This window comes from Mirounga leonina, unplaced genomic scaffold, assembly GCF_011800145.1.
Source record: "Mirounga leonina isolate KUSES-001 unplaced genomic scaffold, KU_Mleo_1.0 Mir_82, whole genome shotgun sequence".
NCBI lineage: Eukaryota > Metazoa > Chordata > Mammalia > Carnivora > Phocidae > Mirounga > Mirounga leonina.
In genome coordinates this window covers 26,348,739-26,375,465 of record NW_023270825.1, presented here as the reverse complement: position 1 = coordinate 26,375,465, position 26,727 = coordinate 26,348,739, and the positions used below count along the sequence as shown (strand labels likewise).

General features: G+C 43.2%; 3 protein-coding genes across 9 annotated transcripts in view; 1 reads left to right on the top strand and 2 right to left on the bottom strand.

The window, feature by feature from the left end:
• Positions 1–488, bottom strand: part of MLH3 (mutL homolog 3) — a 28,417-nt gene extending 27,929 nt beyond the window's left edge. The window contains exon 1 of one of the 4 annotated variants that reach the window (XM_034992236.1): positions 361–488. The gene's annotated coding sequence lies outside the window, so the exon portion shown is untranslated. Of the gene's footprint in view, positions 1–35; positions 173–360 lie in introns of those variants that run through there. The other 3 variants (XM_034992240.1, XM_034992237.1, XM_034992241.1) reach the window with 3 other exon arrangements.
• Positions 489–2,100: 1,612 nt separating this feature from the next.
• Positions 2,101–16,291, bottom strand: ACYP1 (acylphosphatase 1). 2 transcript variants are annotated; one of them, XM_034992351.1, is made up of 3 exons: positions 16,014–16,291; positions 10,104–10,201; positions 2,101–2,513 (listed from the first exon to the last, which is right to left on the bottom strand). In XM_034992351.1, the coding sequence occupies exons 1-3, from the start codon at positions 16,171–16,173 to the stop codon at positions 2,298–2,300; spliced, it is 474 nt and encodes a 157-aa protein (XP_034848242.1). In that variant the 5' UTR covers positions 16,174–16,291; the 3' UTR covers positions 2,101–2,297. The 2 variants fall into 2 exon arrangements, with proteins under 2 accessions (XP_034848242.1, XP_034848243.1); XM_034992352.1 differs by lacking the exon at positions 16,014–16,291 and adding an exon at positions 10,617–10,851.
• A 137-nt stretch (positions 16,292–16,428) lies between these two features.
• Positions 16,429–25,803, top strand: ZC2HC1C (zinc finger C2HC-type containing 1C). Of its 3 annotated transcripts, none has more exons than XM_034992347.1 (3): positions 16,429–16,547; positions 17,408–18,728; positions 24,612–25,803. In XM_034992347.1, exons 2-3 carry the CDS (start codon positions 17,427–17,429, stop codon positions 24,873–24,875), a joined length of 1,566 nt encoding a protein of 521 aa, XP_034848238.1. In that variant the 5' UTR covers positions 16,429–16,547; positions 17,408–17,426; the 3' UTR covers positions 24,876–25,803. The 3 variants fall into 3 exon arrangements, with proteins under 3 accessions (XP_034848238.1, XP_034848240.1, XP_034848239.1); XM_034992349.1 differs by having other exon boundaries at positions 16,501–17,311; XM_034992348.1 differs by having other exon boundaries at positions 16,501–17,315.
• The last annotated feature ends 924 nt before the right edge of the window (positions 25,804–26,727 follow it).

Genomic DNA, 26,727 nt, shown 5'->3' with positions numbered 1-26,727 from the left:
TGCAGCCGGCAGCAACTGAGAGGTAAACACTTAACTGGTATTCCGACTGTTACCCAACTTAACGACTTCTTGATGACATCCCAGTCTTTCCCGGGCCACAGTCAAAGGGGACGATTCGGTCCGGGCCTCCAGCGGCGAAAGCTCCGCGGGGGCAGGACCATCCCCCAGGCTCAGGCTCAGGCTCCACCCCGTCCCCTCCCCCCGACTCCCAGGCCGAGCCCGGCCGCCCTAACGCAGGAGGCCTCCGGCAGCCCCTGCGCAGCTGGGTCCCAAACACGCCCGCGGCGGGCGTCAGGGCCTTTCCGCCGTTAGAAGGGCTCCCGGAACCGTCCCTTCGACGCGTGCTTTCCCCCAAGTCACCTCGAACACAGCTTCACCAACTCCCGGTTACCAATCGCCTCGGACGCGGGGCGCGGGCACGTTGGCTCGCGAGGCTCATGCACGCGCCACGAGCATGCGCTTCCGAGGCGCCTCGCGGGGAACGCGCGTTTGTCGGTGACACCCAAGTGCGCATGCGCACCAGCTGTTCTTTGATTGGGAAGCTAGGTGGGTGTGTGTATGTGGGGGGGGTCTCTTCACATGGGTACCCGAATTCTCAATAGTTTTACCCCTTTAGCATGGTGTGAAAAGCTGTTTCCAGCAATTTTCACTTTTGCTTTTCTTGTGTTCCTTTCCCCCTTCCGCCTTCGTACTACCTACCATTTAATTCAATATGTTATTTTGTGTTTTGTAGGTCTTCTCTCACTAGAATGTAAACTATTTGAAGGTAGGGATTTTATCCATTTTGTTTACTTTACAGTGCCTGTCCTGTTAGGCATTCAGTGGATGAATCACAGCCTTCCATCTTATACAGTTGTAGCATTTCAGAGGTGGAAAAGACTGAGAAACTAGCTCGACCCTCTTAACTTACAGGTAAAGACACCAAGACTCATCTACTTTTTTGATATGTTCCTAATGCCACCGCAGCTCCTTTTCTGACTGAATGAGAACTGTAAGAACATTGCGAGAATAGGTGTTTGGGAAATTATTAACCAATCCTCAGTTTTTGCTTTCTGTCTCATTTTCATCGAAACCTATTATTTTCAAAAATTGTAATTTATGACAAACTTGTTAAATCCAGTAATCATTTCCTATATACCTGTTTAATGGCTGACCAAGCCAAACTGGGAAACATGAAGGGCTGATGAAGCAAAATCCTGATTATTGCTTGTAGGGCTGCCCTAACAAAATACCAGGCTGAGTGGCTTAAACAATAGAAATTTATTTTGTCACAGTTCTGGAGGCTAGAAGTCTGAGGTCAAGGTGTTGACAAGTTGATTTCTTCTGAGACCTCTCTTCATGGCTCACAGATGGCTGTCTTCTCCCTATCTTCACATGTTCTTTCCTCTCTGCACATACATGTCTGTGGCCAATTTCCTCTTTTTTTAAGGACACTGGGGCATACTGCATTGGGGCCTTCTCTAATGACCTCGTTTAACCTTAGTTACCTCTTTAAAGGCTCTATCTCCAGATTGGCACATTCTGAGGTACTGAGTGTTAAGACTTCAACATATGAATTTGGGGTGGGCTGGGGGTGTGTGATGTAATTTAAGCCCATAACATAGCTTTATATGAAATCCTTGCCCAGAGGAAAGGAATGACAGCAGAAACTCCAGAAAAGTAAAAGTAATTAGACCAAAATGTCATTTGAACACCTAACAAATTGCAATTGTGGTATTTGTTATTATTAGGTGTGCAAGTTCCTGAAGAAAACTTCATGGAAACCATTTTAAAAAGTGATTCAAGGGTGCCTGGGTGGCTCAGTCAGTGTCTGCCTTCAGCTCAGGTCATGATCCCAGGATCCTGGGATCGAGCCCCACATTGGGCTCCTTGCTCAGGTGGGGAGCCTGCTTCTCCCTCTCCCTCTGCCACTCCCCCCACTTGTCCTCTGTCAAATAAATAAAATCTTAAAAAAAAAAAAGGTGATTCAAAGTAACTGTTTTCTCTTTCAGCTCTCTTTAAATTACATCAAAATTCTCTTCCCACAGATGTTTACTGAATAAATACCTCTTATTTTGCCCCAAATGAAGTTCAGCAAAGATAAAGACAGTACCCTATGCAGAAGGTTCTAATGTATTTTTATTTAGAATTGTGTAGAGTCTGTCATCTTTCTATCATACATATAATATACAGTAATATTCAAATATCTGATACTAACATAACTTACTGACCAATTCTAATACTGAACACAGACTGTTCTATAGTAACAATAAAAACAAAACCAGTGAGTTTATCTTAGAAAATTTAAATTCAGGTCATTATTTCACAATCTGGAAATCTGAGTAATCCAACTTTACGATGACTTTCTCATTCCTGAAGTTTGCTCTGTCGATGTGTGATTTGGGACTTCCTCTTGTCTCAAGCCATTCCTGCATATGACGCACTTTAGAGATGGGACCTTGCAATTGTCCTTGCACTGTGCCCTCGTCAGTGTTCTGGACCCAGCCAACCAATCCCAGCTTTTTACCCTCAGCCTAAGGGAAAGAAAAATACGAGAGAAGAATCCAGTGAGATTGAACAAAACAGTGGGACTACAATGTGTTGTCAGAATCTTGGCCTAGAATCAAGCCACTGAAACTAATTTGATGTTGTCCAGAACAGTCACAAGAGAACTACAGCAAGGAGAATCTCACTGACCTTAACATGAAGTGTTGGCCATTTGACTCCATTTCCTTTTACCCTATAAAACCTAGGCACTAGAAATTTTCACTACGTAGTCAATTTGGTTAAGTACTAAAGACTTAAGTACTAAAGTAAATCAGATGCTTTTAAAATGATTCCCTAAGGCTGATTGTTGTTAGGATCCTGGGCTGTATCTTGCTCATTTTCCCTTCTCCTAATCAAGAATCTAGTGGGTATATTAAATAGAAAAAGCATGAAGTTATCTGATCCTTCTCTTTGTCTTCAGCCAGGACCACACCTAAACAAATCCAGATGAATGAGTGTCCATTGTATCTTTAAAGATCATTATTTCCTGGGCAACTCATTCCTTTGTTCTCACTTTAGAAAAATTGTCTAACCCAAGGTCTTTATGATGCATCCAAAGCCCACGTTCCGTCCTCCTCCTACAGAAGGAAAAAGCATGTAGTGATCAGCCTCTGAACATCAAAGTTTCATGAGACTACATAACTATTAGGTTTTTACTTGGCTTTCTTCTCTTCTGTCTAAATAATCACACCTTTAAAGTTGAATTTATGAAGACCATCTAATCATTGTAGTTGCTTTTCTCTTAGCCTTTCCAATGTTCTTTCCTTTAAGTCATGAAACTGTGGAATGACTGAAAACTGGGAAAGGTAGCAATGTTTAGAGGTAATTTTTTTTTAGTTTGCAAGCAGAAATATTAGAAAAGTTATCATTTAAGTAACCTATCTAAATGGAAGGAATTGGATTACAAAAGAAAATGGGAGTTACCATGACTGCATGCCCAAATGCCAGAGGAGTGACCTAGTAAATATGGGAAATTGCTGCAGTTGGCCAAAGAAAATGTTATGCACAGCAAAACCATGTTTGATGAGAAACTAAAGTACCTATCAAATCAGTTATGTTCAAAACAAAGACATGCTTGTATAATGAACAAAAGAGACTGCAGTCAAATAACAATTTAAGGAATACAGAGAAAATTAAGGAAGGAAGAAAAATAGAAGATACCTATAGCACGCATTAAGTGCCAAAGATGAGGGCATAAAAAAGGATGCAGAGAATGGATTTTAAGGAAGACTACATCCAATTTACTTTGTATAACAATTGCTCTCTTCTGCTTCAAATTAACTTAGGACAGTCAGCTATCCCCAGCTCTTCAAAGTTACCTTATATGGTAACTAGCTTATAATAATGATTGTATTGAGTTTTGAGCAGGAGTTTACAAAGTCAAATAAGTTTTTAAATTGCAATGTGATTTATCTGAACTCCTAAGAGTGAAAAAAACACTCCCAAATTTGATTAGTGTTGAGAATGGGAATTTCCTGTAGGTTTTATTTGTGCATTTGATTCTGTTTTTATTTTTAAATACCATAATGTTGCTGACTCATGTTCCATTTTGAGTATCTATCTAAAGAAGCAAATAGTGTTTGTTCCTAAGAAAATTCAGAAAGCTAATTCTTCCTCATAACCATATTCTGGAAACATTATTTTAAGTAATATAATCACCAACTCCAGTTTCAATCTAAAAAGAAAGTCCCTTCAGATCAATAACCTAGACTTCCAACTTAGGAAACTAGAAAAAGAAGATCAAGCCAAACTCAAAACAAGCAGAAAGGGGGCGCCTGGGTGGCTCAGTCATTAAGCGTCTGCCTTCGGCTCGGGTCATGATCTCAGGGTCCTGGGATCGGGCTCCCTGGTCCGCGGGAAGCCTGCTTCTCTTCCTCCCACTCTCCCTGCTTGTGTTCCCTCTCTCGCTATGTCTCTCTCTGTCAAATAAACAAAATCTTTGAAAGAGAAGAAAAAGAAAAAAAAAAAAAAGCAGAAAGATAAAAATAGTAAAGATTAGAAAGATCAACTAAGGGCGCCTGGGTGGCTCAGTTGGTTAAGCGACTGCCTTCGGCTCAGGTCATGATCCTGAAGTCCCTGGATCGAGTCCCGCATCGGGCTCCCTGCTCGGCAGGGAGTCTGCTTCTCCCTCTGACCCTCCCCCCTCTCATGCTCTCTCTATCTCATTGTCTCTCTCAAATAAATAAATAAAATCTTTAAAAAAAAAAAAAAAAGAAAGATCAACTAAATTGCCAAACCTCTAGCTAGACGAATAAAGAAAAAAAGAGAGAAGGCTCAAATTACTAAAATCAGTAATTAAAGAGGGGACAGTACCACCAACCTTACAAAAATAAAAAGGATTATAAGGGAATACTATAAACAACTGTGTGCCAACATATTAGAGAACTTAGATGAAAAGGGAAGATTCCTAAAAAGACTCAAACTACTAAAACTGACTCAAGAAGAAACAGGCAATCTGAATAGGCCTACGACAAGTAAAGAGATTGAGTTAGTAATTTAAAACTTCCTACAAAGAAAAGCCCAGGACTAGATGGCTTCACAGGTGAATTATACCAAATGTTTAAATCAGACTCTTTCACCAATCCTTCACAAACTCTTCCAAAAAAACAGAAGAAAACTCTTCCCAAATAATTCTATTAAGCCAGTATTACCTTCATATCAAAACCAGGCAAAGACATCACAAGAAAACTATAAACTAGTATCACTTGTGAATATTGACGCAAAACTCAACAAAATATGAGCAAATCAAATCCAGCAACATATAAAAAGGATGGCCCACCATGAAAAACTGGGATGTATCCTAGGAATGCAAGGTTGGTTCAACATAGAAAAATCAATACACTGCAGTTTAAAAATCATATTAACTAAAACACAGTATTAATAAAATATAACAAACCATATAATAAATAAAACAGAAACCAGATGAAAACAGATGATCAACTCATTGATGAAAAGAAATTTTGACAAAATCCAACACTCAAACTAGGAATAGAAGGAAACACACTCAACTTGATAAAAAGGCATCTGTGAGGGCACCTGGGTGGCTCAGTTGGTTAAGCAACTGCCTTCGGCTCAGGTCATGATCCTGGAGTCCCCAGATCAAGTCCCGCATCGGGCTCCCTGCTCGGCAGGGAGCCTGCTTCTCCCTCTGACCACCCCCCAAGTGCTCTTTCTCATTCTCTCTCTCTCTCAAATAAATAAATAAAATCTTAAAAAAAAAAAAAAAGAAAGTAAAAAGAAAACCCACAGAAGAAATATATGCAAATCTTTTAAGTAACAAGGGACTAGTATCCTGAATATACAAAAATTCTTACAATTCAACAATAAGAAGACATAGCTCACAGCAAAGGATTTAAATAGACATTTCTCCAAAAATGATATATTTTCTTTCATGTGCCAATAAACACACAAAAAGATGCTTAACATCATTAACTATTAGGAGAAGGCAAACAAAATCACATACATACACCAAGTATCTCACATACACCAGAATATTATTCAGCCTTGAAAAAGAAGGAAAATCAGATACATGCTAGTGAAATAAACCAGTCACAAAAGGACAAATACTGTATGATTTCACTTACATGAGGTACCTAGAGTAGTAATTCATAGAAACAGAAATTGTGATTACCAGGAGCTAGGTAGGGAAAGGGGGAATTAGGAGTTATTGTTTAATGGATACAGAGTTTCAGTTTTGCAAGATGAAAGAGTTCTGTGGATGGATGGTAGTGATGGGTTGCACAATGATGTGAATGTACTTAAGGTCACTGAACTGTACACTTAAAAATGGTTAAAATTATAAATTTTACATTATGTATATTTTACCACAATTTTTTTTTTTTTTTTTGAGACAGAGAATGAGAGAGAGAGAGCACATGAGAGGGGGGAGGGTTCAGAGGCAGAAGCAGGCTCCCTGCCGAGCAGGGAGCCCGATGCGGGACTCAATCCAGGGACTCCAGGATCATGACCTGAGCCGAAGGCAGTCGCTTAACCAACTGAGCCACCCAGGCGCCCTATTTTACCACAATTTTTTAAGAAAGTGTTTTGCACAGTTTCCAGGTATTTGAGATTTTCTAGTTTTCTTTCTGTTATTGATTTGTAGTTTAGTTCCATTGTGGATGGAGAACACGCTTTGTATGACTTCAATCTTTTAAAATTCATTAATACCTTAAAATGAAATAAAACAACAAAAAATCACAATGACATACCACTTCATACTCACTAGAATGGCTCTAATAATAAAGATAGACAATAATTATTGACAAGGATCTGGAGAAATTGAAATTCTCATACATTATTAGTGGGAATATAAATGGTACAGCTGTTTTGAAAAATAGTTTGGCAGTTCCTCAAAAAGTTATACCTAAACTTACCAGGTGACCCAGCAATCTGCTCTTAGGTATATATGCCAAAGGGAATTGAAAACAATGTTTACATAAAAACAAATACATAAATGTTCACAGAATCATTATTCATAATAGCCTAAAAGTGGGAACAACCTAGATGTCCATCAGTTGGTGAATGGATATATAAACTGTGGTATAGCCATACAGTGACATATTATTCAGCCATAAAAAGGAATGAAGTAGGGGCGCCTGGGTGGCTCAGTTGGTTGGGCGACTGCCTTCGGCTCAGGTCATGATCCCAGGGTCCTGGGATCGAGCCCCGCATCGGGCTCCCTGCTCGGCAGGAAGCCTGCTTCTCCCTCTCCCACTTCGCTTGCTTGTGTTCCCTCTCATGCTGTCTCTCTCTCTCTCTCTCTCTCTGTGTCAATTAAATAAATAAATAAAATCTTTAAAAAAAAAAAGGAATGAAGTACAGTAGTCCCTCTCCATCCGTGGTTTAACTTTCCATGGTTTCAGATACCCTCAGTCAACCACAGTTCAGAAGATGATCATCCCTCTGAGTGTCATTAGAAGGTCAGCAGTAGCCTAATGCTACATCAAAATGCCCACATCATTCATCTCAATTCATTTCATCATATAGGCATTTTATCATCTCACATCATCACAAGAAGGATGAGTATAGTAAAATATTTTGAGAGAGAGAGAAAGACTACATTTACATAACTTTTATTATAATATATTGTAATTTTTCTATTATTTTCTATTATTAGTATTGTATTTCTATTATTTTCTATTATTAGTATTAACCTCTTACTGTACCTAATTTATAAATTAAATTTTATCATTGGTAGCTCCATATAGGAAAAAGCATAGTATATATAGGGTTTGGTACTAACCACAGTTTCAGGCATCCACTGGGGGGCTTGGAATGTATTACCTGCAGATAAGGGGGACTACTACACTGATACATGCTATGATATGGATAAACCTGGAAGACACTGTTAAGTGAAAGAAGCCAAATACAAAAGACCACATATTGCATGATTCCATTTACATTAAATGTCCAGAATAGGCAAGTCCATAGAGACAGAAATGAAGTTAGTAGGGGCTGGGGGGGAATGGGATTTCTTTTTGTTCTGGAATTAGTGCACAACTTTGTGAATACACTAAACACCACTAAATTACACACTTTTATTTAAAAGCGTGAATTTTATGGGATGTCTATTATATTCCAACTTTTAAAAAAGTTCCTTGAGTACTCTCATCATTCATTCCAGGAATGAGTGATTGATGGGATTGAATTCAGAGGCCGGATGATATCAACATATAGACTGTCATGAAAGAAAACTGTTAAAATGAACGCATGGTTAAATGACCGTAAGCGGTAAAGAATAAGCTACAAGTCTAATTAAGAAGAAAAAGAGAGGGGCGCCTGGGTGGCTCAGTCGGTTAAGCAACTGCCTTCGGCTCAGGTCATGATCCTGGAGTCCTGGGATCGAGTCCCGCATCGGGCTCCCTGCTCGGCAGGGAGTCTGCTTCTCCCTCTCCCGCTCCCCCCTCTTGTGCTCTGTCTCTAAAATAAATAAATAAAATCTTTAAAAAAAAAAAAAAAAAGAAGAAGAAAAAGAGATGGCATTTTCTTTTTTTTTTTTTCTTTTTTTAAGATTTTACTTATTTATTTGACAGAGAAAGAACACAAGCAAGGGGAGCAGCAAGCAGAGGGAAAGAGACAAGTAGACTCCCCGCTGAGCAGGGAGCCCAATGTGGGGCTCAATCCCAGGACCCTGGGATCATGACCTGAGCCGAAGGAAGATGCTCAACCGACTGAGCCACACAGGAGCCCAGAGATGGCATTTTCCTTGTAGTTTTCCAAATCAGTATTTGTTGTCTGTTTCTTTTATTGTCTCTCTGAACTGGGGGGTATGGGGACAGTAGAGAAAGAGATGGGCTATACTACTGTCTGGTCCTTTTCCCTCAACAACTTTAATCTCTGAAGCTGTCACCCCCATTTACTAAGTCACAGGAATTTACCCTGCATAATTGGTACCAAAGCTAAGTGCAACATAGCTCTTGCTATGATTTTTCAGCAATTCTCTTTCAACAAGCACTTCATATATGAGTATGAAACAGGAGGAAATGATTTGCAAGTGATTGGAAAAAAGAGATAATGACATGTAACATTCATTTTTCAAAGATTTCAGGATTGAATTTTATGTACCACAGTAAGGAATGTGACACTTGGAAAGTTCCGCAGTCTTAACTCATTATTTTTGGGATTGGCCATACATTGGGAAGGCAATAGCCTGATATCCCCTTAACAGAGACAGAAGGGAAATTGAGATTGCAACTGCATGTGCATGTTGTGGGAAGATTAGTGACATTAAGGCAGAGGTACAGGCTGTCCATGGTTTGTTCATCCCCACAGTTACTCCATATTACTCTAATAGGAACACTAGACTCCATGTTCAGTGTTAACCATTACTTACCCTGGAGTAAATCAACTATTTTCATGAGAAAAGCTTTAGCTTAAAGAGGTAACTCTTCTTTCAGAGCCATAATGAATAGAAAGGAATCAAGTGGGGGAATGGAGAAGGTTGAAGAAATGAAAGAGGTCTGAAGAAAATGCAGCAGCTACAGAGGAAGCAATTACGTAAATTTCATAACTATCATGAGTTCACCTAAACGCCATCTGATTGGGACACCTGAGTGGTTCAGTCGGTTAAGCGTCTGCTGTCGGCTCAGGTCATGGTGCCGGGAGCCTGGGATGGCGCCCAAAATCAGGCTCCCTGCTCAGCGGGGAGTTAGCTTCTCCCTCTCTCTCTGCCCCTCTCCCTCACTCATGCTCTCTCTCTTAAGTAAATAAATAAAATCTTTAAATGCCATCTGATCAACATTAGCCCTCCTACAAGAACTGTGATCTGGTTTGATGAGGCCACAACAGGGAGAACTGGGGAATCCCTTAATTCCCCTTGGGAAGAGAGAAGCTCATTAATATGTGTCTAGGTACCCTGGTACCACTGTCAGAAAAGAACGATAATAACAGCACATGATTCTGCCATTTACATTGTCTTTCATCCACTGCAAGGCATTTTCATTCCCATTGCTCTACAAACCACCATGCAGCTACCAAAAAGCGGGCTTCTCCCAAGGCACATTTATTCGTCAGGAACATGGTCTCTTGTTCCCCTACACGTAACCTAGGTATGTCCCCAAAGCCTGTAGGCCACATACCTGAGTGTACTTGCGGAAAAACACCCCTTGGACCTTCCCAAAAATTTCATAATCCACTGATATCAGGGTGTCCCCTTCTGCCATGTTCATGCCTACACCTGTCAGAGACCAGAAAAGTAAAGGGCTCATTATCCTATTCCAGGACCCCAAATCCCGAGGAAGAAAGGGCCAGACCCACACTTCTCCATCTGTAACCACTGCGACCTCACCCTGACATTATGGTCCTCCAACGCCAGAGCACGCAAGCGGACACGTGCAAGCCCGGGTGTGCGAAGTAACAGGAAGACACCTGGGCCAAGGAGCTTTGGGTCTCAAGTGCCCCCCAAGAGGCCCCCTTTGGGGCAATGACCTGCTTATCCAATTGCCTCCCCACACCCGTCCCCCGTCGGGCTTCCTCTCCATCCCTTCCTCTTCCCAGGGACCCAGCTTCCATTGGCCACCAGAATCCCCTTCTACTAACATTTTAGGGGTATCAAACTATGGACACGCTACGGGGCCCTATCTCAGGCTCACCCTCCTCGTCCTCCTCTCGGGCGCCCGTGATTACACCGGCGACCAGCACGCCAACGGTTCCCACAGCCGGGTAACCTCGGCGCCCGGAAGCCTAGAGAGCGGCTCCTCCTTCGCGGTCTCACGCCCATCACCTCCAGCAACCAATCAGAAATGGCGCGCTCAGCCCAGAGCCCGCCCAGAGGGTGGGATTTCCAAATGCTCTAGTCTGAAAGAAGTAGCAAGCCTCAGGTTGGGGATCTGTCCAGAGTCTTAGCTCCGATTCTACAGACCCAGGTCTCACCCCACCTCTGTCACTAAGCACATTTTTTCTCATTTTTTTCGTGGGGAGAAAGGCGTAGATGAAGAAGGACTTGAAATAAATTCAATCACTCAATAAATATTTACTGAAAGCCTTCTGTATGCCAGACACAGTTCTAGGTGGTTGACCTACATTAGTGGACAAAAAGGATCACTGGCCTGGAGGAACTTAAATTCTGGAGGTGGGAGATGGAAAATAAACATTAAATACATAAATAAATTGAATAGGACACATACAGGCATACCTTACCTTACTGCACGTCACAGATACTACGTTTTTTACAAACTGAAGGTTGGTAACCCTGCATTGATTAAGTCCAACACACCATTTTTTCCAACCACATTTGCTCATTTTGTGTCTCTGAGTTGCACTTTGGTAATTCTCACAGTATTTCAAAATTTTCATCATTATTATATTTGTTATGGTGATGTATGATCACATTACAACTCACTGAAAGCTCAGATGATGGTTAGCATTTTTTAGCAATTTTTTTAAATTAAGGTATGTACATTTATAAAAAAAGTATGTACTTTTTTTAGATATAATGCAAATGCATACTTAATAGATTACAATATAGTGCATGGGGAAACCAGTGCATATAAAAGCTATATTTCTGGGGCACTTGGGTGGCTCAGTTGGTTAAGTGTCTGCCTTCAGTTCAGGTCATGATCCCAGAGTCCTGGGATGGAGCCCCATATAGGGCTCCTTGCTCAGCGGGGAGCCTGCTTCTCCCTTTCCTTCTACCACTCCCCCTGCTTATACTCTCACTCTCTCTGTCAAATAAATAAATAAAAATCTTTTTTAAAAAGTTTTATTTCTATTTGACTCACTTTATTGCAGTGATTGGAACAGAGCCCACAATTTGTCTGAGGTATGCCTGTACCTTTCTGCCCTGACTTCTTTCAGTTCTCCTCAAATTTGGGGCCATGCCCCAGTCTGGAATTGGTAGCAAGGGAGATATGTGAATAGGAAGGCCCAGAGGAGGTTATTCCTCCTCCTGTGTTTCTGGAAGCTGCTCTACCTTACTAAGAAAAATCTAAATAATGCTTCTCTAAATCAATCAATCACAAGCACATGCAAAATAACCCATGGCTCCAGAATCACCATTGAATCAATTGAAGCCAAATGACCAAAATGCATGAATTTCTTTTGAGAAAACGGAATTGTCAAGGGAATTGTGGCTGATGATTATTAAAGGTACAGTTACCTTGCAGGCATTTGAATCTAGCTACCCTTATGATTAAGAATGTATGCAGGAAAACTGTAGTATTTATTTTTCTTCTTTGAATTGCTTGTATACATTACATCCCTTCATAACATAAGGCTCCATATGTGAATATTCCAGGTGGGCAGACTTGGTGAAGTGAGATGGATTTGCAACGGAAGCCATAAAGATTAATCATTTCACTTGTTCCCCCACTGAAAAGTGAGGATCCAGAGCCCGAATAACCATATAACCTCAGTGCCAGAGTGGGGGTGGGGTGGGAAGCTGGACTGAATGTTATTCGTGGCAATATTTGAAAATAATGGCTAAACAGAGTGCCTGGCTGATGTTATTTCTTTCTCTAAAATTCACTTTTATTTTTATCTTTTTTATTTATTTATTTATTTTTAGAGGGGGAGGTGGGCAGAGGGCTAGGGGAAGAGAGAATCTTAAGCAGGCTCCACATCCTGTACAGAGCCCAATTCAGGGCCTGATCTCACAACCCTGAGCTGAAATCAAGAGTCCCTTATCTTTATTTTTTAAAGATTTATTTATTTTAGAGAGAGAGCACTAGCAGGAGGGGCAGAGGGAGAGGGAGAATCTCAAGCAGGCTCAATCTCTCATGACCCTGAGATCACGACCTGAGCTGAAACCAAGGTCAGACACCCATCTGACTGCGCCATCCATGTGCCCCTAAAATTCATTTTGAAAAAACAAGTTTCTTGATAGAATTAAAAAAACTATTGTCTACTACATATGAGACACTGTAGGCTATACAAAGATGAATGATATAATCTTCGTCTTCAAAGAGTTTTTTATTTAGTATAAGGGACAAATATGCATGCACATAATGACAATAAAGTACACAACATGCTAGTCAATCCCATGAACATCCATTGAGAGCTCATCATGACTCAGCCCTCTGCTACAATAAGAACAGAAAATACTTGAGAGTACAAAGGAGCAAAAAGATTCATTCTGACTGAGAAGATTGGGAAAGTGTTCTTGGAGGAAGCAGCACATTATCCAGGTTACACAACCACAACCAGTAAGTGATGGAGCTGGGATTTATTTCCAGGCAGTCTGAGTACAGAATGCACTCCCATAAATGTTATGCTCTACCACCTCCCAGTGCATGGAGCTTGGGTCAAGGTAATACCACTGAGAAGTAAGGAAGGAAGGGAGGAAGGGAGGAAGGAAGGGAGGAAGGAAGGATGGAAGGAAGGATGGATGGAGGAAGGAAGAAAGGAGGAAGGGAGGAGGAAGGGAGGAAGGGAAGAAAAAGAAAGGAAGGAAGGAAGGAAGAAAGAGAGAAAGAGAGAAAGAAGAAAGAAAGAAAGAAAGAAAGAAAGAAAGAAAGAAAGAAAGAAAGAAAGAAAGGGAAAAGAAAAGAGAGAGAGAAAAAGAAAGGGAGAGGAAGTGCAAGCAGTCAGGTGTGGCTAGACCAGGGGTTCTCAACCCCGGCTGCACATTAGAACACTGGGGGAAGCTTTTAAAAATACCAATACCCAGGTCTCACCCCCAGAAGTTGCTTTCCAGGGAGTCCTAAAGCTCAGCTAGGGTTGATATCCACTGGACTAGACTCTGGGGAGGCAGGGCTGGAAAGGTAGGCTGGACCTAATCTGGCAGATTGAAATACCATGTTAAATTATGTGTTTCAGGGGTGCCTGGGTGGCTCAGTCGGTTGGGCGGCTGCCTTCGGCTCGGGTCGTGATCCCAGGGTCCTGGGATCGAGCCCCGCATCGGGCTCCCTGCTCAGCAGCGAGCCTGCTTCTCCCTTTCCCTCTGCCTGCCGCTCTGCCTACTTGTGCTAACTCTCTGTCAAATAAATAAATTTAAAAAAAAATTATGTGTTTCAGCTTGAAAGGTAAAAGTAAAGAAGGTATAGGCAAAGAAGAAGCCACTGAGTAGGAGAATGATGGGCTCAGAGGTATTTAAGATAATTACCCTGGCAGCAGCATAAAAAATGAGCTTGGGAGCAGATGTTGAAGGCAAGAATAGCAGTTAGTAGAGTGATGCTGTCCCAAAAGAAAAGTGAGGAAGAACTCACCTAGGGCAGTAGAAATGCAAAGGAACAGTCATATATGAGACATTGCAAAGTACATTAAACAGAGCCTGCTGACTAATTGGACAGAAGGGGTGACAAAGAGAGGGAGGAGTGCAAGATGACTGATGCTTTCAGCACAAAAAAGAACACCGGACAAGGGGCACCTGGGTGGCTCAGTTGGTTGGGCGTCTGCCTTTGGCTCAGGTCATGATTACAGGGTCCTGGGATTAAGCCCTGGGCCCCACATCGGGCTCCCTGCTCAGCGGGGAGTCTGTTTCTCCCTCTGCCTTTGCCCCTCCACCCACTTGTGCTCTCTCTCTCAAATAAATAAATATCTTTTTTTTTTTTTTTTAAACGGGAACACTGGACATGTAGATGGGGAAATGGGGAGATGATCATGAGTTTGTTTTCTGTCATATTGAGTTTGAGGTTCCTGAGGAACATTCATGTGGAGGTGCTAAATGGGCAGCTAGAAATTTGAGTCTGTAACTAAGGAGAGAGCTCTGAGTATCATTTAAACATAGGAGAGACCTGAAATTTCAGCATTTGGTTGAAATCATTAAGGAAGAGAATGTCTGGGACTGTGTGTATATGAGAAATAAGAGGGCTTTGGAGAACACCTAAATTTGGTGGGCAGGTGAGGAAAAGACATAAATGCCCGAGACCTGGAAGAAGATGGAGCAAAAACGTAAAGAAGAAACCAAGAAGGCACAGGAGCAAGTGAGAAGAGAGTTCTGAGGGAGTGAAAAATCAGTGATGGCAAATGAGTAGGCTAAAGAAATAGCAGCTTTTGTCTTTGGCCATTGGGAAGTCATCAACAGCCTGGCAGTTAAATAAAATGGAAAAGGTGGGAGCCAGACCACAGTGACTGGACACTGAGGAGCAGAGGAGGGAATGGGGACCCCAAATGCACAGTTGTCTATTAAGAAGGCTTGTGGAGAAGAGGAGAAATAAATGGGACCTTAAGATGAGAGGCAGCAGGTCACAGGAAATAAGTTTGTTTTGCAGGGGAAAGTTAAACATTTTAAAACAAAGAGAAGGGGTGTGTGGATAGATACAACTTGAAGTGAACAAGAGGGAGGGATAAAGTGATGGAGTCAATTCCTGGAGGGTAAGGGAAGGGACTAATTCAACAGAACTCACGGAAAGAGGAAGATTCTTTTTCCTCGGATACAAGAGGGAAGGAATTCAAGATGCAGGGAGGCATTCTGGGGAATTCAGCCAGATTGGAGGGGAGCTGCAGGAGTTGATGACAGGCAGGCCAGATGCTGAGATAATTAGGACCTTGAGAGTGGGGGAAATGTCTGAAACTGCGTATACAGAGAAGGCGACAGAGTCAGCTAGGAAAGAAAACAAGGACTGCCCTGGAGGGCCCACCAAGGAATTTCTCTGGAACATGTAAAACTGTAATAATGACATGTTGAAGCATTAACACTGACTACTGCTGTCCACTTTATTTCCCATGTGCCTGAAGCTTCTAAGTAGTTACAGGAAAAAAGTAAACTGCCTGTTCCAAACAGCTTACACAAACGAACTAAACCATGAAGACAAACGCTCTTCTAATGTTAACAAGTTATAGAATATTATTTAGCGTTGAAAACCAGGTTATACAGATTTTCAATCTGGTAGTTAACTTTATTATCATTACACTTGGCTGAGTCACTCTCGGGCCCCACGAAGAGACGGCCAGAGTTACCACGTGAGAGTAAAACATTGTATCAAAATAATTAGATTGGCTATAATAACTACCTCGGAAAGATACTGAGTAGCAAAACCTAGCCAAGCTGCTAAAATTTGACCGCAAGCTCCAGACTGTTGGCTAGGAAAAGCACGGAGGGACAGCCATACCTGGGGCCCGTACCAAGCAGCCGAGCGTGCTAAGAAAGGCTAGCAGGCCCACTCCCGCTAAGTGGGCGGACACCGGAATCCTGCGGCAGGACGACTCCAAGGCACATCTAGGGGCGCCGTCTTTTGCCAGAGAAGGGCACACCCCACGGTCTGCGAGCATCGTTCTCAGAAAAATACAAGCTCTTTGATGGAGCCCCAGAAAGCCTCTCCCACCCCCTCTCCCGTTCCCCAAGGGCAGGGCGGGACCGAGCTGCAGAGTTAGCGGGACACCGGGTCAAGCGACGCTCAAACTGACCACACCCCCCTCGCGGGCGGCTCCGGACCGCGTGCGGGCTGCGCCTGCGCGCGCTTCCGGGCGGCGTTCGCGGCTACAGAAGGGGCTGGGCGCGCACGCGCTCCGTCTCCAGGCAACGAGGAAAACAGAGGCCCGCAGAGAACGCCTGGGCGGCGATCGGTTGAGGTGGGGGGAGGTCTGGTCTGGAAAACTGAGTCCTGGGGTTTTCCCTGAGCAGGAACCGTCCGCCAGAGCCTCAGGTACGCGGAAGGGGGGGGCAGACATGGGGTCAGCACCTCGACTTCCCAAGGGCCCCATGGACAGAAGAGCGAGGGCTTGTTCCCAAAGCGGAGTCCCCAGTGGGGGCGCCCCGGCTGACCCTGTGGGACAGTGCGTGACTTCAGCGTTCCGGATCTAAAAGCTGCGGCGGCCAGGTCAGGTGGCCTCCACCTCTCAGGTTACAGACCTTTCGCTGTCCGCGCCGCGGGGACTTCTTGGGTGAGGGTTTCACAGCCAGGCACCTGCTGCAGGCCACGAGCGGCCTTTGTGTTCTTTGGAGTCAAGCACGGTTCCAGCAGGAGGGAAGCTGGAGAGCTCTTTGTGCCAGTCACTTACCTCTAGGCCGCAGTTTGCTCACCTGTGAACCGATAGGGCTGGACTCAGAGTCCTAAGGTTCCTAATTGCCAGTCATGTAACTCAGCGAAACTTCAGTTTACGGGTGAAGAAACCAGCCAGGAAGGGAAAGTTGCTTGTCCTGTGTCACAGGCCTAAAACCTGACTTTCGATCCAGTAAATCTTTCCCCCAACTAGGGAGTCTGCTGTGTATGGCAGGAATATCACTGCGTATGGCAGAGACTGGTACTGGAATAAAGCTAGGTGGCAGGAACACCCGTGTCACACTCGTTTTTCTATCCTCAGGACATAATAAGCACCCACAGGAAATAATGAGCATTCACCAAATGCTTATTGAAGGAAAGCTCTGGCAGACCCAGCACCACTGTCCCTAAAAAGTTCAAGAGAATATGTAGGTAGGACAAATGTAGAAACAGTTTTACTTTAGCAGTGGGGGGGGAAACCTCAGACAAACTCCTCACATATATCTGGTTTAAATCTCCTCCAGGCTTCAGTCCAGTCCCTGAATGGCTGGCCTCCAGTTGGCACCACCTCTGCCTGTGGGCGTTATGCTTCCTTATAATAAAACAGAAGCTCCAGGGCTCCTCTCAGCTAAACAAAAGCCCTATGAAAAAGGTGACTCTCCTCAGCGGTCCTCCATGGGGCATCTGAGGAACAATTCCCGGCAGAAGCTTTTGAGCAACAAAGAGCTGACACTGGATAATCTCTACACTCACTCCAAGTGGAACACCTGCACAAAAGCCCGGAACTACTCCTATCCCCACTGTGTTGGAATCAGCCAGCAAGATTCAAGAAGCAATCCCCAGGGCCAAGCAAAGGGTTTGTTTTACTCATCAAGTCCTCAGTCCCGGTATTCCAAAGCAAATAATCAGGAATTCATCCCCTTCACAAAGAAGCAAGTTGGGGTAGACCGGGCATACCCCCTGAAACCCGTGTTCCATACGAAGTCTCATAGTACACGTGAGGCTGGCATTGATGGGGACCAGAATGTCTCTCCAAGACCCCCTGAACCAAGAGAGTTTCCATACAGCAGTTTTGATTCAAGGAACTGGGTGAATCCAGCTGTGGCTCGTGCTGTTGTTGCAAACCCCAACAGGACTGAGTGGGTGCAGATCCAAAGACTAGAAGCTGCAGGGGAGAGCTTACAGGAGGAAATCCGAAGAAAAGAGACCCTTCTAAGGGAAAAGCTGAAGAAGACAGAGGAGGAACTCAGAAGGATCCAGAAAGAAAAGAAACAGGCTAAGGAAAATGAAAAAAGAGAGCTACAGAGAATGACACTCCCCAGGAGGAGAGGTAAAGGTAATAGCAACACCACATACAAACCTACCTTCTCCCCAGAATTCGGGTCTGAGGAGGTCTTCAGTAGAGACAGGGGGGAGGATGAAACTTGGGGACGGTCTCGAGAAAATTCTAGTCCGTTTCAGCTCTCTGATTATGGAATACAGAAGCTCAAAAGGGAAAGACTGGTGGCAAGCAATTACAAAATCCGAGACCTAGTCTCAGAGCCATCAGAGGAGTGTCCTCAGTCTTCAGAAGGGCCTGGCCACGCTTTGCGGGGAGCCACCAGCAATCCTAGTTTGTCTAAGGTACCAGACTCCTCGGTTTCCAGCTGTTCCACTGAAGAGCCCGAACTTGGCGAATGTAGCCACTGTGGACGCAAGTTTCTGTTGCTCAGGCTGGAGAGACACTCCAACGTCTGCTGCAGGATGCAGGGTTCCAAGAGGAAAGTGTTTGACTCCTCCAGGGCCCGGGCCAAGGGCACAGAACTAGAGCAGTACTTGAACTGGAAGGGACCAGCCTCAGTCAAGGTAACAAGGCAAGGGCCTTATGGATTTGACTTTGAGTGGGGATCATTGTAAAGGGGATGTTGTATCAGTTTTCTTTAGAACAAATTCATGTGTCATATAGGGAGAAAGTGAGAATTAACATTTATTGATTACAGCTGTGTGCCAGTCACTGTGATGGGAGCTTTTCATAAGATCTTCACCACAACCCTGTTAGGGCTTCGTTGTCTCTTATTCAATCCATTCAAAAATCAAGTCGCAGAGAGTTTAACTTGCTTAAGATCACAAACAGCTTTAAATGGCAGAGTCGGCACATATGGGGAGCCTGGCTGGCTCAGTCAGTTAAGTGTCGGTTAAGCATCTGACTCTTGATGTTGGCTCAGGTCATGATCTTAGGGTCCTGGGATTGAGCCCCACGAACCCCACATTGGGCTCCCGCATCAGGCCCCAGCCCTACATCAGGCTCTGTGCTCAGTGGGGAATTTGTTGGAGGATTCTCTTTCTCCCTCTGCCCCTCACTCCGCTTGTGTACTCTCTCTGAAATAAGTAAGTAAATCTTTTTTTTAAAAATATTTTATTTTATTTTTTTATTCTTATGTTAATCCCCATACATTACATCATTAGTTTTAGATGAAGTGTTCCTTGATTCATTGTTTGTGCATAACACCCAGTGCTCCATGCAGAATGTGCCCTCCTCAATACCCACCACCAGGCTAACTCATTCTCCCACCCCCTCCCCTCTAGAACCCTGTTTGTTTTTCAGAGTCCATCGTCTCTCATGGTTCGTCTACCCCTCCGATTTCCCCCGCTTCATTCTTCCCCTCCCGCTACCTTCTTCTTCTTCTTTTTTTTTTTTCTTAACATATATTGCATTATTTGTTTCAGAGGTACAGATCTGAGATTCAACAGTCTTGCACAATTCACAGCGCTTACCAGAGCACATACCCTCCCCAGTGTCTATCACCCAGTCACCCCAACCCTCCCATCCCACCCCCCACTCCAACAACACTCAGTTTGTTTCCTGCGATTAAGAATTCCTCATATCAGTGAGATCATATGATACATGTAGTAAGTAAATCTTTAAAAAAATAATAATAAATGGCAGAGTCAGCATATAAATCTGGGTCAGAATGACTGCAAAATCTAGACTTAAAAAATATATGTCCTATTGATTATAAAAGTAATAAATGTTTACTGTAGAAAATTAAAAAGGTTTGAAAAATATAAAGAAAAAAATGATGCAGCACTTCACCCCTGGGAGAGAGTTCCTTGCTCTTTGCAATATACTCTGCCACCTCCCAAGATCAGGATTTGTTACAACTCCTATAACTGTATCTACCTTTTCAAGATTAGCTCAATTCTGATATACCTTCTTAGTAAATACATGAAACACAATTAAGTTTGCAACCCTTTTTCTCCCCATTTAGAGTGTAAACACCTTAAAGGTAAAGGATACTATTTTTGGTTAACATTCCAGCTGCAGAAAAACTAGGTTGTAAAGACTGTGAGACACTTGCATGGTAAGTTTAGGGGTACTTCACAGGCATATTTGGACAGTCAGATCTGGAGATTGTCTCATGAATAAGTCTACCACCCTGTCAACGTTATGCCCCTTGGCTTGTAAATGAGTGTTTCTCAAAGTGCAGTTTGCTGGCAAACATTTTTTATTTTAGTAGTTTTAGTGTGTATTCGAAAAATGTAACAAGATATGAAGCCCCATGGTTTTTAGGAATCATGAACTTAAAGAAAAATATTAAGTAATTTATGGTTAGGGGGATAAAGTGAAAGTGGTATGCAAATGACCAAAGTTTGGGAAAGCCTAGAACACATGATCTCAAAGTCCCATCCAACTCTAATTTTTTTTTTAAAGATTTTATTTATTTATTTGAGACAGAGAGAATGAGAGAGACAGAGAGCACATGAGAGGGGGGAGGGTCAGAGGGAGAAGCAGGCTCCCTGCCGAGCAGGGAGCCCGATGCGGGACTCGATCCCGGGACTCCAGGATCATGACCTGAGCTGAAGGCAGTCGCTTAACCAACTGAGCCACCCAGGCGCCCTCTGTTTTCATTTCTTTCCAATCGTCCCTATGCTGCACTAGCACCTTTTGTCCGCTAAGCACTTTACAGTTTATGGGCTACAGTACTTGCTGGGGCCTTTAAAAACCCAAATTTATGTGGTGGCTGTTAGGAGAAGTTTATTGTGGTTATTTCTTTCAGTACAGTTTGGAAGATAAACACAAAAACGTCCCTTCTGTGTTCAGAGATGATCTACCTGAAGTCCAGTTTCCAACAAGAATTTAACATTCTGCTCTTGCAGATAATGATATAATCACTGGTTCCTGTTCTTTCCTGTTTGCTTTCTGGTCAACCCAATAATCCACCGGGGTCTTCTCTGTCCTACTATAGTGTGTTTCTGGCAGGCCCCTGAAAGAATCTTGTGTTTCTTAAATTCCTAAATGCAGTAACGGTGAAGCAAAGGAATTGGATTTCTGAGATCAGACGCCTGAGCTTTGTGGAAACTAGTTTTGCGGGGGAATATGATGCATTGAGGACACCGAAGCAGAAAGGATCTGGATTGAGATGCACTCCCCTCCTTGGAATGTTCTAAGTCTTATTCCAAAGCTTTGTGCCTTTGGAAGCCAAGTGGTTGTGTCTCCCTGTTATTCCTCTAGTGTATTCACAAGAACAGGTGACTTTCCTTCTGTCCTTTAATTTTCACATAGCTTCCAGCAGACTCCTAGCTCTGGTCTCATTTGAGCACAGAGACCACATCTTTGTGCTTTGTGATTATAAGTGTTAATTGAATAAGATTTCAATATGATGAATTAATAGTTCATTCAATATGATGAACTATCATATACCTTTTTTTAAAGATAAGTTGGATTTTTTCTTTCTTTTTTTTTTTAAAGATTTTATTTATTTGACAGAGAGAGACACAGCGAGAGAGGGAACACAAGCAGGGGGAGTGGGAGAGGGAGAAGCAGGCTTCCCACAGAGCAGGGAGCCAGATGCGGGGCTCGATCCCAGGACCCTGGGATCAGGACCTGAGCCGAAGGCAGATGCTTAACAAATGAGCCACCCAGGCGCCCCAACTATCATATACTTGAGGAATTTCCCCTAATTCTTTTAAAAAATTCTTGGATACCGTCTCTAACACACAAATTCTCTTGCCTTCTTGTCTATTTCAGTAACACTCTCTCCTGAAGGATCCTTTTGCTTTGATAATATCTCTTCCTGTCATTCATCATGAATGATATCAGATCACCAAACAGCTACTTGCCTTCTTTCTTTTTTCTTTTTAAAATTCATTTTATATTAATTTAAATAATATTTGAATACATTTTAAAAATCATGTACTAAGTGACTTACAAGGGCAACGAGTAGGATCCTGCCTCACCCTTTTCCAGCCTAATCGGGCCCCCAGTGGCAGTCTTCAGTTCCTGATAGATGACTCTTCTGGTATGCGTTTCCATATTTCTCAGTAATATGCTTATTTTCTTGATTAATCAGTTTTGCACATTATCTGTTGACTTCCTCCTATGAATGCTTCGGGTTAAGCTCTCTTTCACATCTCCTCTCCTTTTACTTTTCTCCTTCCTTCTCCTTCCATTGTAGTGGAATCACAATTTTGGGTTAAACCAGTAGTCAGCTTTTACATTATAATAACCATGTAAATTTTGTTCACCGATGAGTGAACACATGTACCTGGAATTAACAGCTGACTCATGTTTTCATTTGCTTGGTTTCCTACATACCTGTCTTTAATTTTTTTTTAAATAATTTTTTTATTATGTTTTAATTTTTTTTTTTCCTAAATGATCCATCTGATGTCAGGCACCTATTAGTGTTTTTGTAAATGCTCAAACACCTAATCCATTGGTTTGATTTTTTTTTTTCTTGTTCTGGAAACTTCCCTCCCATCACTCCTTTCTCCTCCTGCACCAGTCTGGACTGGTTATTCTGTAGGCCTGGTGCAGACCTATTGTTTCGGGACTTCTCTTTGCTTCTTTTCTGTCTTGGGTCCTGTTTCCAGCTTCTTAGGTCTTCCTTTTTCTTGTTTTAATCCTTGCTCTGCTGAAGCTTTCAAGAAACGTGCATGGGGGGGCGCCTGGGTGGCTCAGTTGGTTGAGCGACTGCCTTCGGCTCAGATCATGATCCTGGAGTCCTGGGATCAAGTCCCGCATCGGGCTCCCCGCTCAGCGGGGGGCCTGCTTCTCCGTCTGACCCTCTTCCCTCTTGTGCTGTCTCTCATTCTCTCTCTCAAATAAATAAATAAAATCTTTAAAAAAAAAAAAGAAAAGAAAATGCATGGGAAGCATTTTTTTTTTTTTTTTTTTTTTTGGTCTCAGAATGAATGAAAATATCTATACAATAGCTTTATATTTGATGGATGATTTGACCAGGTATAGAATTCTAGGTAGAAAATTATTTTCTGTTAGAACTTTTAAGGGGTTTTCCCACTAGTTTTTAGCATCCAGTGTTACTGTTGAGAAATCTGATGCCATATTGCTTCCTGCTCCACTGTATGAAACCTCTTTCAGTGTTTCTCTTTTTCTGAAAGCTTACAGGCTTCTCTCTCTATTCTGAAATTCTGAAATTTTACAATGATTGTGTTGGATACTTGGTAGACTATTTCAATTTCAAGAGCAGTGAACTTAATTCTAGGAATGTTTATTGTATTATTTATTTAATAATTTCTTCTGTGTGCTTTTTAAATTCTTTTTGGAACTCCTTTTGGTCAGGTGTTGGACTTCCTGGATCGGCTTTCTAATTTCCTAATCTTTTCTACTTTCCATCTTGATCTTTTTCCCATTCTGAGTAATTTTCTTGACATTTTACATTTCTATTTTTATTTTTAGCTATCACTGTTTTTTTTTAATGGTCTTTTTTTAAAATAAAGATTTTCATTTATTTATTTGAGAGAGAAAGAGCGAGAACAAGTGATCAGGGGGAGGAGCAGAGGGAGAGGGACAAGCACACTCCGCACTGAGCATGGAGCCCGACATGGGGCTCGATCCCATGACCCCGAGATCATGACTTGAGCTGAAATCAAGAGTCAGATGCTCAACCGACTGAGCCACCCAGGCACCCCTTAGCTATCACAGTTTTAATTTATAATAGTTCTTTCTGGTTCTCTGGTTTTAAGTTTTCTTTTACCTGTCTTATCCCTGTTTCCTGAGAGAGAGCGAGAGAGAATTCATGTACCTGTTTTGGTTTCTCTCTTGTTAGAGCTTTACTCAAATATCTGATGATCCCAGGTTGTCCATTCATATTTAAGCTTAAGTGGGGCATGTTGACTAAAGGCCTTCATATTAGGGTTATCAAATAGTGAGCCTTTTCACTGGAGTCACTCAAGGTCAGCATCTAATGGCTTTTCTCTCGACTCCTTGGTGCATTCAGAGAACTCCTATCTCCTATGAGGGTGCCAGTGTGTTTGATATCCTGGGAGCTGAGTGGGAGAAGGAGGCCAACAGTTCCATAATTCATCACGTATACTTGCACTTAATCCCAACTTTCAGCCTCAATATTACCCTGTTCTCCACTATGCCTGGACTCCCTGAGTCTGAAACCTGTCTGGTTCAGTTTCTCCAGAGAATACACCCCCGTTCTCCTGTGAGAGTGTGGGAAGTGACAGACACTTGGATGTGCAAGATGGGAGAGGGGCCCCAGGGATCCAATTTATTCTCAGCCCTGCACCTCTTCCCTCTCCACTGCCTGTACCTGTAAGCACCAAGCAGGCCCTTAGCTTAAGTGCCTCCACTCTGGCAAGTCAGCTCTGTTGCTCCCTTCCTGTTCTCTTTGATCTTATGGATGAACACCCTTTCCTTTTCCTTACTGTCATTCTGAGGAAGACTCAGGAGATGCGGTAAACACCAAGTTGAATGATCAGTCTTCCTCACACTTACAGGCTGAACCTCCTCAGAAGAGCAACTGGAGACAGAAGCATGAGTCTTTCATCCGTACTCTCCGTCACGCTCGAGAGGTCCAGCAGGTCATTGCCAAAGGTGGAAACCCCTCAGACTTGCCTCCCATCCTGCCTGCAGAAAATCCAGATTATATTCAGTGTCCTCACTGTAGCCGACACTTTGCTCCCAAGGTGGCCGAGCGGCACATTCCCAAGTGTAAGACCATTAAGAACCGGCCTCCACCTCCAAGGAAGCATTACAGTTGAGTGGACAATGGTTGGAAGCCTCAGAAGGCTCTGCTTCTCTTCAGCAAGAAATGGGAGTAGAATAATTTGATGCAAAACAGAACTAAAACTTTTACATCTCCCACATCTGCCTGCAGAGCTTAAATCAGTGAGGAGAGACCCATTGCTAAGCAGCGGGAGGCAAAAGGAAGCCTCAGCTTCCCACGAAATCACCACCTCAGGCTGGTGTGCCTTGTTAGTGCCCTAAGAACCGATGGGCGAAGACTCAGGAGTAGTGAGCAGGCTACATTAAAGCTCTCTTCTCGCAAGGCTGACCTGTGGTTTGTGCTAAGTGCCTGTGTTTGCTGTGCCTTCCTGCCCGGCTCTGCATGTATGTGTGGTTCCTGTTCACTCTTCTTGCTCTTGCAAGACGTCGGTTCATGAGACTGAGTTGGTGTCAGAGGATCATGATTACCCAGGTGGTATCTCATAAAAGATAATATGATTTTGCTGTAAGGCAAATGGAAATTCATCCTTGACCTCCGTGATGTATGGTCCTGGCCAAAAGCCAATACCAGTATGTAAAGTTAGGGCGCCAGTATATCCTGAACCCTCCTTGCGTGTACTGTGCCATAAAGGGAACCTCATCTTTATGTGCTTTACATGGTAGGGCTGGGAGAGAGCATCCTGCATGCCTCAGTAGTTGCACTTGGCTAAAGGATTTCATATGTTCCCTCCCACCACCCCACAAAAAAAAAGGAAGGAAGGAAGGAAGAAACTTCAGTTTCAGCTATTGCTGGCATTCTGCTTTGAAATCAGGTTGGGTGTATGGCTTTTTAAATGCGGCAGTAAAATCTACCATCAAAGCAAGCTGGGACATTGCCACGTCACATGTCCCTGCCCATTATACCACAGTGAACTTCTCTTTTATTTTTTATTTTTTAAAAGATTTTATTTATTTATTTGACAGAGAGAGACAGCGAGAACAGGAACACAAGCAGGGGGGAGTGGGAGGGAGAAGCAGGCCTCCCGCTGAGCAGGGAGCCCGATGTGGGACTCGATCCCAGGACCCTGGGATCATGACCTGAGCCGAAGGCAGACGCTTAACAACTGAGCCACCCAGGCGCCCCTGAACTTCTCTTTTAGAAAGTAAACTCTGATGAAAAAAATACCGGATCTTTTAAATTTTTTCTGTGCAGAATTGTGCATACTGCAGGTACTCTTCACAATTAGACCTTCAATCAATGGGTTTGGGGATTTAAAATTAACTAATAAAATGAGTAAGTCCTAGATTGGTCAGATGGGAGAAATGATAAGGTAATGCCTGTCGGCAGTAGTATCAGTTGAGATAGGATGAAGATAGAACAACAGATCTGAAATAACAGTAGGATTATTGTCCTGAGAGCATCACTCAAATTGTTAGTTTAAGGGGCGCCTGGGTGGCTCAGTTGTTAAGCGTCTGCCTTTGGCTTGGGTCATGATCCCAGGGTCCTGGGATTGAGCCCTGCATCGGGCTCCCTGCTGGGCTGGAATCCTGCTTCTCCCTCTCCCACTCCCCCTGCTCGTGTTCCTGCTCTCGCTGTGTCTCTCTCTGTCAAATAAATAAAAAAAAAATCTTAAAAAAAAAATTGTTAGTTTAAAATACTGGAGAAGGGGCGCCTGGGTGGCTCAGTCGTTAAGCGTATGCCTTTGGCTCAGGTCGTGATCCCAGGGTCCTGGGATCGAGCCCTACATCGGGCTCCCTGTTCTGCTGGAAGCCTGCTTCTCCCTCTCCCACTCCCCCTGCTTGTGTTCCCTCTCTCACTGTGTCTCTCTGTCAAATAAATAAATAAATAATCTTAAAAAAAAAATTAAATACTGGAGAAAAAACACCCAACCTGATGTGGGCCAAGGT

What these genes read in the sequence shown, in the direction of transcription:
- ACYP1 (XM_034992351.1), bottom strand. Translation starts at nt 16,173, where the DNA reads ATGCTCGCAGACCGTGGGGTGTGCCCTTCTCTGGCAAAAGACGGCGCC. An exon ending in CTGCTTGGTACGGGCCCCAG is followed by an intron (nt 10,202 to 16,013) that starts GTATGGCTGTCC and finishes GGTCTCTGACAG; the next exon opens with GTGTAGGCATGAACATGGCA. An exon ending in TTTTCCGCAAGTACACTCAG is followed by an intron (nt 2,514 to 10,103) that starts GTATGTGGCCTA and finishes TCTTTCCCTTAG; the next exon opens with GCTGAGGGTAAAAAGCTGGG.
- ZC2HC1C (XM_034992347.1), top strand. Translation starts at nt 17,427, where the DNA reads ATGGCTGGCCTCCAGTTGGCACCACCTCTGCCTGTGGGCGTTATGCTT. An exon ending in AGGGACCAGCCTCAGTCAAG is followed by an intron (nt 18,729 to 24,611) that starts GTAACAAGGCAA and finishes TCACACTTACAG; the next exon opens with GCTGAACCTCCTCAGAAGAG.